The sequence below is a fragment of the Mesocricetus auratus genome, unplaced genomic scaffold (genome assembly GCF_017639785.1).
Source record: "Mesocricetus auratus isolate SY011 unplaced genomic scaffold, BCM_Maur_2.0 Super-Scaffold_100008, whole genome shotgun sequence".
In the NCBI taxonomy this organism is placed as follows: domain Eukaryota; kingdom Metazoa; phylum Chordata; class Mammalia; order Rodentia; family Cricetidae; genus Mesocricetus; species Mesocricetus auratus.
Window position 1 is genome coordinate 85058879 of NW_024429192.1, and position 13905 is coordinate 85072783.

Sequence of the window (13905 nt, forward strand, 5' to 3'; positions counted from 1 at the left end):
ACGGACTTCCTAGGACACAGTCTTCTGGCTTAATTTAAAACACATAATGAAATGTTTGATAGCAATTACAGGAGACAGTTAATTCATTAGAAACAATTACTTGTTGGGTTCCCTGCAGTAGTATCAACAGTGGGAAAAGAGAAATTGTACAAAGCATGGGCAAGTGGAAAGACGCATTTGTTTGGAAGATAAAGCAGGGCTTCTCTTCTCAGGACTGTGTGTGAAATATTAATAAGGGCTGTTGTCTGAACACCACATTGGGCAGTATGTGCTTCCTCATCCCACAATTATCCCAGAGAACGTAAGAAGTGTCTCATTAGTAAGAGAACATTCACTCCTGGCTAGTGATAAAAGTTTCCTGTATAAGACAGCCAGTCTTATTCGGCTTAGTTTGCTCTCACATGTCCTGCTGAAGTGCTCTGGGCAAGTGGTCTTCTTGAGTCCTCAGTTGGGCTCTAAGGTTTGTTTGTGGGCAGTTAAAATTCCCCTCAGTATGTCTGGTTCAAGCCTGTGTGCCTAGACACACTTGGCGAAGGGTGTACATCAGACACTTGGGTGTAAGATTTCAGATTTAAGTAGAGTGTGGTAGACATTAAATAGGAGGGAGGTGATCACATTTACAAAGATGCAGCCTTCTTAAATGACCACTTCCCTCAGACATCTGACCTACATTTTGCCCCCGGGGCATGCGGACTCTTCCAATTTAATTATGAAAACTCTCCTGAAGAAAGAAAGCAGAATAGAGGACCTAAAATGGTGACAGCGTAAAAATAATAGAATTCTTGCCAGCCGTCGACTCAATTGGGTCCTTGAGGACATTTCTAATTAACTACCAGCAACAATTGTTTTGTTTGTGTCTTGTTCACTCTGCATACCCTACCAATGCCCAAACCACGATTCTCCAGAATGAGATGAGCTATCCCTGACACATCCCTAATGATGCGGGCTCGCTTTGCTTGCCGATGTGCAAATATAAACAATAGAGAGATGCAATTAGGATGGCCCTTCTTAGAGGCTCATCTTTCCCTGATTTTGTAGGCCACCCCTCCTCCCACAGGCGCTAAGGGCCAACAGCACTTCGTCCTGAACCGGTGAACTTGTTCTAGATGTACACTCCCAAGCCCCTCTTCAGTGTTTCAGAAATGGGATGTCAAAGTGTCGTTGAGTGGCAGGGAATATTTTTTTCCTACTTGTCTTCTAAAGTGTGTAATTAGTTTTGACTCCATATGTGACCTACTTAAGAGTTTTAGAAACAGTGATTTTTAGGGTCCATCACAGATCAATTGAGTTTTTCTTAGAAAACCCACCAGTACAGTTAAGAAAGACATAAAGATAACTCTTTCCCCACAGCCTTCCACAAGCTAAGGCTTCAGTGCTGTCTTTCCCTCCCTGAGTGGCCTCATGGGAAAAACAACAAATAAAGCAGGGAAATTTTTAGAGCCAGATTGACAGAGGTGATGTCTCTGCTGGGCCGTGGCTGCTAGAGATGGTCCATGCTAACCCCAGAGAAGATGTGGGTTGACATCAATGGTGGAGATGGCTACACATTCTCTCTCTCTCTCTCTCTCTCTCTCTCTCTCTCTCTCTCTCTCTCTCTCTCTCTCTCTCTCTCTCTCTCTCTCTCTGTTACTGAGGTAGAATTTAGGGTTTCATGTACACTAGGCTAGGCAAGTGTTCTAGCATTGAGCGCCACCAGCCCTACCTTTTTTTTTTTTTAACTTGGTAATTATTTGTGTTAAAATCACAGAGCCAATTCTACGTGGCAGAATATTACTTACATAAGTACCCAGCTTTCATCGTTAAAATGCTATTCATTTGTCATTAATCTTCAGTCACTGGTCAAGTTAATTTGTAATTTATAAGCAACAGAAGAACAAGATCCATGCATATCAGCTGGGATGTTATATTCTGTGGCTTTTTGAAAGAACATGTGATTTAAAGGGAGGTTTTTTGTTTGTTTGTTTGTTGTTTTGTTTTGTTTTTTTTCATTAAGCTCCTCCATTCCTGGGAATGAGAGGAAAGGGGAGACTAGGAACTGCCATTCACAGAGGGGAAGTTGCTCAGATTAACTAACTGGCCAGAGTCCCACAGAGGTCAGGGGCAGTGCCAAGAATAAACCCCATTTCCTTGATTGCTAGTTCTCTAGCCCCATAATAGTACATAATAGATATTCTGCAGGTACACATATACATCCAATAAGCAACCACCAAGCAAGCTGGACCCTATACAATCAAATGACAAGTGATGTTGAACATGGCCAGTAGTTACTACATATTTATGTATGAGATGCTACTACATATTTATTTATGAGATGCTTGATACTGCACACTTGGGTTGAACACCAATGATGTGCAAAAATCAATCTATGTGGCACAGATAATATTAATGCAATTCCTAAAACATTTCATTGGCCACCACTGCTTTTCTTTTAAGACAGGATCTTATTATATATATCTGGCTGGGCTGAAATTTATTATATAGGCTCGCTTCAAACTCACAGAGATCCACCTGCCTCTGTTTCTCAAGCGCTGGTATTAAAGGCATGCACCACCCCAGCCAGCACAGTTGATTCTTAAAAATGACATTTTTTGCAAAGAAGTCAAGGCTATCTAACATTTTCTCTATTATAGAGGCCAACTTAGTATGCTTTGTGACTGTATCTTTTATAAATGATCAATGTCATTTATTACTCTGAATTTCAAACTGTGACCATTAGATGGTGTCCTAGTTTGCTTTCTTATTGCGGTGATAAAATACTGGGCATAAGAAACTTGTGGACAGGAGAAGAATTTACTGGTCTTACAAGCCATAGTCGATCATCTAGGGAAGCCAAAGCAGGAACTGAAACAGAGACAATGGAGGAATGCTGTTATGGACTTGCTTCCTCTGACTTGCTCAGCTACCTTTCTTATAGAATCCAGGCCCACCTGCCTAGAGATGACACCACCCACAGTGGGCTGAGTCTTCTCATGTCAATCAGTAATGAAGAAAATGCCCCACAGTCACGCCCACAGGCCAACCTGACAGAGGCAACTACTCAGCTAAGATTCCCCCTTCCTGGGAGTGTTTAGGTTTGTGGCAAGCTGGCAAAAACTATGGGAGATGGGGACAGAGAATTAAAGTGGCTTGTGCCCTATAGTAAAGTCCCAGACACACTTTAAAAGCAAACTTGGGCTTTAAAAAAGGAGAAAACACACCTAAAACAACCATGTTGCTCTGGCTACGAGTGGGGCAGATGAGCTAAACTGGCAGAAAGTGCCAGCAAGAATGACCCAGCTGAAGTCCACCCCCTATCTTGTACCTGTGGGGATAAGATGAAATGAGCTCAAACATCTATTAGTCAGTTACCCAAAGTTCTCGTGAAACACACACACACACACACACACACACACACACACACACACACACACAAGCAGCCTTTGAACATCTAGATTCTTCCGGAGAAAACAGAGCCGATGACTGTGGGCACAGACAGACAATGCCCATCATCCTCTCCTAGGAACCCCATATCCCCAGGGACAGACTCCTTGCTGCCAGTCTGTCACTTGTCAACAGAGACCAGCCTCTTTGCCCTGCACAGTCTTCTCTGAAATCTTCCCAGGTGAGTGAGTGAGTGAGCGAGTGTACCAGTGCTGCGGAGGCAGAGCTCATCGGGGACCTGCCATTAAGAAAAATGCCTATGGTGGACAAGTGACTCAGTGGTTAAGAACCCTGGCTGTTCTTGCAAAAGACTTGGGTTCTGTTCCTAGCACACATGTAATGGAAAACATCTGTAACTCAGGTTCCAGGAGATCTAATGCCCTCTTTGGGCCTCCCCAGGCACTGCGTGTATCTGTTGCATATACAAACAAGCAGACAAAGGCTCATATTTTTTTTTAATCTTTAAAATTAAATAAAAGAGTATCACCTGGCCCAGGAGGCTTAATCCTATTTTATTCTTTAAAATCAAGGGCCAAGTGAATTCCAGGAACTGAGTGTGGGCTACAGGGGAGGCAGCTGGTTCACCAACCGGTCCCTCCCCACCTCAGCCTGGGGCAGAGCCACTTCCTGCCAGGGAGGAAAAGGATGAATGGGATGGTCACTGAGTGGAGAGTTGCATCAAGTTTCCAGTCCACCTCTCTGGTCTTCCTTTTACTTTTAACTCTTCCTAGTTCCTTATTTTCTTCCTCTGACCCTCTTGTTTCCCTCAGACTTACTAGATTTCTATTTTTAAAGCACAGCGAAACTGCCTTAACTTCCCATCATCTCTATTCATTTTTCAGAAATAGTCATTAACAAATCTCATGTTGTGAAATTGGCTGATGTAGGCAAACATTTTCCCTCGATGTTCCTTAGAAGTGTATAGGTCTCTGAGAAATGTGGTCCTCAATATGCTTGTAAGAGTCTAGTCTCAAATTTCTCTGTCACTGTGGGCTTTCCCCAGACATGTTACTTTTGTCTGTGTGTTTAATCATCTTTATTTAGTGTTAACAGGTGATGTGTGAAGGGTACCCAACATTAAACGCTCTCATGGAAACTTCCTAGGTGAATGCTAGGCTAACGTGGAAGAGGGTTAGCAAGTATCTAGAAGTCTCTATTGGTTGTTAAAGATAAAGAAAACTAGTCTCCAAACACTTCTTCCCTCAGTACTGACAATTTACTTCAATTCTGTGTGTGTGTGTGTGTGTGTGTGTGTGTGTGTGTGTGTGTGTGTGTGTATGGTTTTTAGAGACAGGGATTCTCTGTAGCTGTGGAGCCTGTCCTGGAACTTGCTCAGTAGACCAGGCTGGCCTCAAACTCACAGAAATCTGCCTGCCTCTGCCTCCCAAGTGCTGGAGTTAAAGGTGTGCACAACCACCACCTAGCCAGGCAAATTACCTCAACTCTATTAAACATTTACAAGAAATTGTCTCCTTCTTTGACCACCTTTCCATACAAATACATAGGAAAGGGTCATGATAGACATTCAGTTACTTCTTCTTGCTCATTAGTTATACAAGTTTAAATACTACCCTCACTTTATTCTTAAGGTTTTTTAAACTGATGTATAAAATCCTATAAACTAGACATATTATGGGGAGCTGTGTGAAACTTCCTTATGCATATAAATTGCAGAATGCTTAAATCAGATTAAGCATAGCTGGAACATTTATCTTTTTCTTTTTTGTATGGTGGCAACAACATTGAGTATCCTTTCGTAAATCCTTTTGAGTTGTAGAACATATAATTGTTATTTATAGCTATCCTGCTGTGTAATAGCCTACTAGGGCATCTTACTAATGCTTTACAAGAATGAATTACAGGGGAAACAAAAACCACAGTGTTACTCAGTTGAAACAAAGTTCATTTGCATAAAGCATCTTGCCACATATTTTCAAGTCAGAAATTTCTAGCTGCCTTGTATTTCTGAAGTTTTAAATTATTTGTCAGACTTTAGGAAATGTTGAAATTTGAATGGTCTGAATCTTTCTTTGTATTAACTTGGGTATATTAAGTGGCTGGCCATGGAAAAACCAAATGAATAATGTTGGGATACCAAAAGAAACTACTGCTTGAGCTATGGCCATTTACAGAAATGTCCTTGAATAAGAGTCTCAAATGTAAGTACTAATAATTATTCTGCACATATATAGTTATTATATATAAAAGAATTCTAAAATGTTAGGCACATTTACAATCAAAGATCATGGATAAATACTACCATGCAAATATGTAACTCAAAAGAAGCATAACAGAACATCCCGAATCATGATAAGTTAATCAAAGCAATATATATATATATATATTTACATAAAGACACCTGTAAATTTTTAGTAATGGCAAAGGGCTTCATTTGGGTATAAATCTAGCTTTTCCCTCCTAATATAGTGTAATGAAGTTGTTCTGTTATTTTTAGTGTGTCAAAGTGTCATTGGTGACTCTGAATACGTCTTACCCAGTCACCAAGCACCAAGCCTCAGGCAGGTACTCCATCAGTACCCTCTGACCAAAGAACAAAAGCTGCTCATAGATGTATACAATTTCAGCAGATAATTTCAAGCAACACCATATTAAAAAAAGAACCATCATGGAGAAAGTCAAACTATCCATGTTTGATCTATCTCATGTATTATTATCATTAGTTATTATTTATTTATTTTGGTTTTTTGAGACAGGTTTTCTCTATGACTTTGGAGGCTGTCCTGGAACTAGCTCTTGTAGACCAGGCTGGTCTCGAACTCACAGAGATCCACCTGCCTCTGCCTCCCAAGTGCTGGGATTAAAGGCGTGTGCCACCACTGCCCAGCTATATCTCATGTATTATTAAATTAAATTAAAAAATAATAAAGTGACTTTAACAGAATAATCCAAATAGTCAACAAACATTTAAGGCGACACTTCTGAGTCTTGAAGCGTTTTTTTTTAAAAGGTGTAAGACATCTTTCCTTGGTGAGCATCCTCCACAGAAGGGGAGAAAGACCCCACACACCACAGAGACTAAAAAAGGGAGGCAGTATATACTGTGTTCACCTGAGTCTCCCCCCTCCGCTCTGCTCCAGTCATATGTCATTAGTGTCATTCAACCACAAACTCATAATATGGTGTCCCGTCCCTCATATCTGAATTTTTCTAACATGGTTACTGTTAAAATTTATTAAGACTAGAGTTGACATTTTAGATTTGTTGTTATTGAAACAACAATTTAAATACCTATAAAAGGCTATGTCATTTTATAAAAAATGGAACTCTAAATTTTTATCCTAAATAACACGTTTTTACTGTTTCATTTAGTTGCATGTTAGTACAAACATCAATTCTTGAAACAGGTGGACCCACTAAGTGGGGATTGATGCCTAACTCAAACTAGCAAATATTACAAAATCTCAGTAGGTGTCTTGTGTTCTCAATGGAACGTCCATAAGTCCTGAATATTTTGCAACTTCCATGTCTATTCTTAGAAAACGACTCTCAGATGAAAAATCAGACTTCTGTGGAAATAGCTGCTCTGCATGAATCCCATAAATTCCCAGTAACTTTCCACTGTTGTCACACTGGGTCCTAAACAAGGGATTAAGACACAGATGAAGAATCAGGATTGTGGGGACAGTCCAGAAAACCAAAGAGCCATCATAGAATTATCCCTTGCTTGCTTTTTATCAAGCCAGTTTGGAAGCTTGCTTGGTTTGGTTTAACAGCTATTGTCCCCAACCTTCTTAGGACAGGGTTAAAAGCAATAAGGAGAATAAATAGGCATAATGGTAACCCATGGGTAGTCTCAATGGAATCTTCCTGTTGTACTTGCCCATTCTGTTCCTATGCCTCCAGTTAGCTCCCATGGACTAGCACAGGTATCATGTCTCTAGACTAAACAAACAGGGAACAAAAACAAACAGGGCTCAGTCACAGACAGGATGCAAGGAAATTGTCGTGTAGCTCACAGAGGGTAGAGATGAATTCATTGTGTGGCAGCGACTGAGTATCTGCTGCGTGGTTGCAGTTAGCTGATCCAGAGCCTAAAATAGACAAACCTGGTCTCGTGGACTTCTGCTGCGATGATGATGGTATATGAACAATCACAGAGGGAGAAATGAGCTGGAATGAGGCAGCCCAGAGGTTTCACAGAGAAGGTCACCTAAGAGCTGAGCCTTGGGGCTTGATGAAAAACCGACTTCTTACGAGACAGACAATAGGTGGAAGCAGAATTAAGACAGATGAAAAAGCATGAGCCACGCCCAAGATAGGAAACAGTAGCCATGTGTTGGGAAGACCTTGGATTCCAGCCAACGAAGAGAAAAGAAAGAATGGGAAGACCAGAGTGGCCGAGTGGAAAGCTCTTAGCAGCGCTACTCAACTGGGAAAGGCGCGTGCGAGCTCTAACCAAGGCACGTAAGAACTCCCGGGTCCCAAGGAAGCCTTGGTTCTGTCCCATGTTCCTGTATACTTGAGCAAAAAGTGACCCTGTGAGCCCAGCGCAACATGTCAATGAGAAACAGTAACTGTGGTCAACCTACTTGAATGCAGGGGAGGCCTCTGCCCAAATTCAATGCATGTCCAGTGAGTGACTCCCAAATGTGGCCACTAGAGAATCCAGTTAACCTTTGAAAATCACTCAAGAAGTTGACTGTCCCTACCTTTCCTTGGAATGATTGTGATAACAGGGGTGCCAGAGCCACTTGATTGTAGGCCGAGGGATTCCGTACACAGTGCAAGTGAGGGCTTGTCTGCTGCCCAGTGGGTAGAGAGCCGGGCTCGCAAAGGATGACACGGACTTTTCATAGATCTGAGGTTTCGCTGGAGAGGAGAAGAAGCAGAGAGAAGTCAGGGGCAGAGGCAAGGATTTCCTCCAGGGCCTCACACGAGAGACCGGTCACGTTGGTTTTGATGTCAGGGAAACACCACTACAAACAAATGCTCATATTATGTAGGAAAATGCCTATTTGATTCCACAGTATGAATACCGTGATGGTGGTAAGTAATGCCACCTTACCTGAAGGAGGTAAGAAAACAGGAAGTAATAGCTGGGCATGGTGGCACACACTTTTAATCCCAGCACACAGGAGGTGAGCCAGCCTGGTCCACAGAGCAAGTTCCCAGACAGCCAGGGCTCCATAGAGAGAACCCACCTCAAGAAAACAACCAACCAGCCAAGCAAACAAACAGAAAATATGAAGCAGTTATGATGTGGGCAGAAGTGTGGCATTTTTCCTTTGTTTCTCTCTGGCGCTGGGGCTGGAACCCAGAGCTTTGTACTTAATAGGTAAGGACTCTGCTGTTGAGCTTTATCCCAACCATTAGAAATGGGACATAAAAATGTATGTGGGACTCAGCAGTGAAGAGCACTCACTGCTCTTGCGGAGGAACCAGGTTCGATTCCCAGCAAGCGCATGGTGGCTCACAACCATCAGCAAGTGCAGTTCTAGGGGATTTGATACCCTTTTCTGACCTTCTCAAATACCAGATATACATGTGGTACACATACTTGCACACACCAAAGCAGGAAAAACACTCGTATAACAAAAGAAAAAAACCCTCAAAACCAAATATTCTTAAAGTTTGTTTTCTTGGACAGTTTATACTGACTTTTGAACTCACAAGTTGTCAATAATAGCTGTAGAACCCAAAGATCCCACAAAATTGAACTTACCATTTACAATCAGAGTGGCAGTGAGGTTTTTGAATAGGTTTGACTGCTTTATGCCCAGCAAGATTGTATAATCCCCTGCATCCTCCGTAGCTACATCTTTGATAACTAGTGAATAGCCGTGCACCGAATAGCGAGCAGACTTCTCTGTTGCAGGCGAGCCATCTTTTAACCTGTGGTTAACAGCATGGTGGGTAAGTCACTTCATTCACTTCATGGAGTCACTTTGATGGCATGTGATTGCCAATTCAGTTTGTAACCTCAAGGGGATTAATTGTGAATCTTTGGACATCAGCACTGTTTTGTTTTGTTTTCTTCAGTAAACTTTAGGTACTTAACTGTTTGGTAAAATCAGGTGAGGGATTTAGACTGGGTAGCATTTCATCTTTATCCACAAGGAGGAAGGAACAAAAGATGAAGAAAAGAAAGAGGTGGCTTTATATACCCACAAATTACCTACACACCAAGTCAGAGGTTCTGGTCTGGGTCTGTCAAGCATTTTCTTTAAGGCTCCATGAGAAGTCCCAGAACAACTCTTACATATTAGATCAACTAGACCTGATAAAGAGTAAAAATAGACGCTCCTATTGTGGGCTCATGTGGAGTTCTTATTAATTACATAAATGGTCACACCAATTGTCCCTTTCATAGAGAAACTGTAGCAAAATCAAAATAATCCCCCTCGAGGAAGAACAATGGAAGGCACCAGGCAACAGGAATTTAAAAGTGTTTTTAATGTAGAATCAATGCCTTGATGTCATCTGTTTGTACTGAGAGTCAGGTGACCTAGCTCTGCCCTATCTGCATGCTGCCACCTGTGTAACAGATAGACCAACTTGAACTACAGTGTCCCTCAAGACTTCTAGAAGTTCTCAAGACCCCTTTGAACTCCCCTAGTCTATGACTTACTTTTATATTTTGCTATTTTTTAAAGATTTACTTTTATTTGATGTTTAAGTGTTTGCTTGTACGCATGTACGTATGTGCACCGTGTGTGTGTGTGTGTGTGTGTGTGTGTGTGTGTGTGTTACCCACAGAGGTCAGAAGAGGGCGCTGGACCCCCTGAATGTGAGTTACAGATGGTTGTGAGCTTCCATGTGGGTGCTGGAAATGGATCCAGGTCCTCTACAAGAGCAGCCAGTGCTCTTAACTGCTGAGCCATCTCTCCAGCCCATGATTTTAAATGCACAGTCTTTCAATATGCCCTTTCATTTGTAGGCCGTGTACTGTGTTGTAGAAAGCTGAAATGGCTCTTAGGCCAGCACACCTGGGGACAGACTCTCCAGGTCTCAGCTCCAACACACTTAATATGGCTATGCTGGATTTTGTGATTTCAAATAGCATTTGAGTATTGTCTCGATTGCATCCTATTTTTCTTTTAAGGTTTTTTACTTCATTTTGCATTCCAACCACAGTTCTCCCTTCCACCCTTCCACCTTTCACTTTTCACTTCCCTGCACCAGCCCACCACCTATCCGCTCCTCTCATGGTGGGGGCTCCCATGGTGGGGGGTCGACAAGGCCCGGCCCATTGAGTTGAGCCATGACCAAGCTTCTGTCCCCTGCATTAAGGCAGAACATGGCATCCCACCATAGGCAATAGGCTCCAACAAGCTAGAAAAATACAGAACTGTTCACAAATTGTGGGTCACCCCTGCACAGGGGTGTGCTAATCTTCTCTGTATTGTTCCAGTTCTAGTATGTGTGCTGCCAAAGCGAGTGCCGGTTGCATCCTATGAACAAGGCATCATTTCAAAAGTAGACATTTTGTTTCATTTGTTCCTTGCTATTTAGTGACTGAATAAACCAGCATGAATAGGCAAAGGGTATGTTTAGACATGAAAGCGTGAGTCTTTAGATTACTACGAACTGTTCTTTAAATTTAGTAATTTTTCTTTTCTTAAACCATACTTTGTATGTCTAGCAAGAAAATTATAATGTTCTATTAACTTTTTAGATAATGTAAAATAATATTTCCCACCATAATGCTGCGAAGGTGTAGTATACAGTTTCGACTTGTTACTTAGCTTCCTAATAAATATTTGAGTTAGCTACAAACAAACCCTGAAGGGCTGAGGGCCAGACAAGCTCTGGTGAGGATTTTCCAAATGGCAGGGCTTCTGTATTGTACGGATTGTTTTTCTAATCAACGGTGAGTGGACCTTTTGTTTAAAATGTAGTGGTCAGCCAAAGATAATGACATTAAAAAGTAATTTAGCAAAATGACTGCAAATTCTAAACAGATTGCATTGTTTTACATAGGTGCCGTACTGGTCTGACTTTTTAAAGAAAAAAAAAGGGCCAGGTATTTCTGAATACTTCAAGCCAAAGAAAACCTTCATTAATTCAAGTCGGTCCACTTGTCTCCACCTACCAATGAGTAAGTCCTGCCACTATCAATGTTTGTTGAAATTTTAAAACAAGGCTGAGACTTTCAACCCAGTTGCACATAAAGGAATTATTTTTGCCATCCTCATTACAAGGGCCCATTTCTTCAGGGTTAATAGAGCATGTTACACATTCAAGATGCCTCTGCGTTATTGCCCAACACATCTCATTCAGAGAATGTTGACATCATAGGAAGGTTTGGAGATGCGGGGATTTAGTATGTGTGAGGGACTGCCGAGCTGAATGGAGCATTCAAACCCCTCACCTCTTGCTTCACCTCTGGGAACCGCTTCCAGGCGCATTCTGCCCTCCCCAGTGCCACCACCCGGAAATCAACAGTGTCCAGCTCCCCAGAGTTGCTCCAAACAATTTCTCTTGGTGTCTCTTTCAGGACTGTGAGCCACTGACGTTCCAAAGTTCCTACTTATAAAAAGTATCTCAACTGACAATGAAATGATTGCAGTCCTACCATACGACTTCTGGCGAGGGGAAGGCCTTCACTTTCATGGACAGCCGATAGGACCGCTTTCCCGCTACGGTCTCCTGCACCTGCTGCTTCCGATGCTTCACACTGATGAATCCCTTTCCTTTGAGAGAAGAAATGAAGGAATCAGGAAAGGATGCATTTATGTAAGCATAAGCTCACTCCTTCCTTTAATGGAGATGCGGTCAATGAACGAATCATGGCGGAGCCTGTTAAAGAGCCCAAGTGTCAATCAATGATGCCTTCAGGTCAACTGCCGGCATGTCCTAGAGATGTTAAGCAGTGTACAGGCAACCGGAGCGTCACTATAAGCTGGTCACAATAACAAGGGACGGTGTCTCTAAAATCTACCCAGTTGATACAGCAAAGATGCAGAAAGTTGCTCTGGGCTGAAAAGTCAAGCTGAGAAAACTGTAAGGATAGAAAGTGCCTCTGACAGGGGCTCTTCTCAGAACACCGGTTCCCTTTGCAACAACAGACACAAAGCCTTTCACTTGTCCTTACAGAATTTACATCTAATAATTAAGCAATCATTTGCACATTCCATGATCATTAAACCGGAAGTAGAAGATCATGAATTCCATGTGATTTATTATATTTTTCTACATCTACTTCATGGCTGTATCAGGGAGATTGCCCCCAGACAAGGTAAGACTGATCAATGGGTTCTGCTTTGTTTATATGGGACAGTAAATGAGGAAGTCATGACTGCCCTACAGTTTACGTTATTAACTGGAGCAAGCGTATAAAACCAAAACTGCCCAAATCAAAAGTAGCATTTTTAAAAGTTAGCATTAATCTTTGAGAATTTTATATAGTATATATTGATCATATTCACCTCCCCTTCTCCTTGTGTTATAAGTCTTTGCAGATCTAACCCATCTTCACCCCACTGCCCAACTTCATATCCTCTCTTTTATTTAATTACCCATCAATTCTAGCTTGTGTTGGCATATACTTCTGGGTGTGGGGGCCATCCGGTGGGGGCACAATTGACCTACAGTTGGCCACACCATTAAGGAAAACTGACTCTCCCTCCCCCAGAAGCCATCAGCTGTCAATAGCTCCTCAGTTAGGGGTGTGAGCTTGTGAGTCCCTTCACTATTCATGTGGGAATGTTAACTGGCTTGGTCTTGTACAGACTCTGTGCCAGCAACCACAGCTGCTGAGGGTTCATGAGTGCTGAGGTCTTGTCACATCCAGAACACATTGTTTTGCTCTGGTCCCCCCACAACCTCAGGCTCTTATCTTTCCACACCCTCTTCCCAAAAGTATTCAACTTAAAGACTATGAAATGGTTTAATTTGCCTTTAGAGGCTCAAAAGAAAGCAGCCTTTGTTCATGGTTGTATAACTCTTAGCCAAAAGAATATTGACTTATTTTTGCAAACTCTTTTTTTAATAATTTATTTATTTTTATTTTATGTACACTGGAGTTTTGCCTGCATGAATGTCTGTATGAGGGCATTGGGTCCCTTGGAACAGGAGTTAGACACAATTGTGAGCTGCCATGTGGATGCTGGAAATCGAACCGGGATCATCTGGAAGAACAGGCAGTGCTCTTAACCGCTGATCCATCTTTCCAGGCGCCCTCTTGCCAACTCTTAATGCCTAGAGTGAGTGCTCAGCAGGTGCAGTGTAAATCTGCTCTCTGAGCTTCTGCTGCTTACCGTACACATGAACGGAGGCGTTGAAAGACCTGAATGATGATCCACTTTTCACACGACAAGTGTAGAGTCCCTTGTCGTGGCTCTGCACGTCATTGATCCTCAGAACGCTGTGGAACACATTGTTGTGGGGATTGCTTTGGTCAATCCGTTGCCTTATAGAAGCTCTCTTAGTTGCCTAGAAAGGGAAGGCACAATGAGTGTAGGAGTCACCATTGTTTCCTGCTTAAAATTCCAGTGTGTTAGTTTTCCCCAAATCAGGATTTAG

The 13905-nt window shown here is 42.2% G+C and overlaps 1 protein-coding gene and 1 non-coding gene across 2 annotated transcripts in view; both read right to left on the reverse strand.

Annotated features, from left to right (window-relative positions):
- The window catches only part of Flt1 (fms related receptor tyrosine kinase 1), a 158026-nt gene that overhangs the window by 98894 nt on the left and 45227 nt on the right, over positions 1–13905 (reverse strand). Inside the window, exons 7-10 of the mRNA XM_005083180.4 lie at positions 13641–13815; positions 11957–12074; positions 9104–9273; positions 8091–8250 (exon numbers count right to left, since the gene is read on the reverse strand). Of these exons, the coding sequence (XP_005083237.1) occupies positions 8091–8250; positions 9104–9273; positions 11957–12074; positions 13641–13815 (623 nt within the window). The remainder of the gene's footprint in view (positions 1–8090; positions 8251–9103; positions 9274–11956; positions 12075–13640; positions 13816–13905) is intronic.
- Positions 10718–10822, reverse strand: LOC121142115. Its single transcript, XR_005879122.1, has one exon. It is a non-coding gene; the product is annotated as a U6 spliceosomal RNA (small nuclear RNA).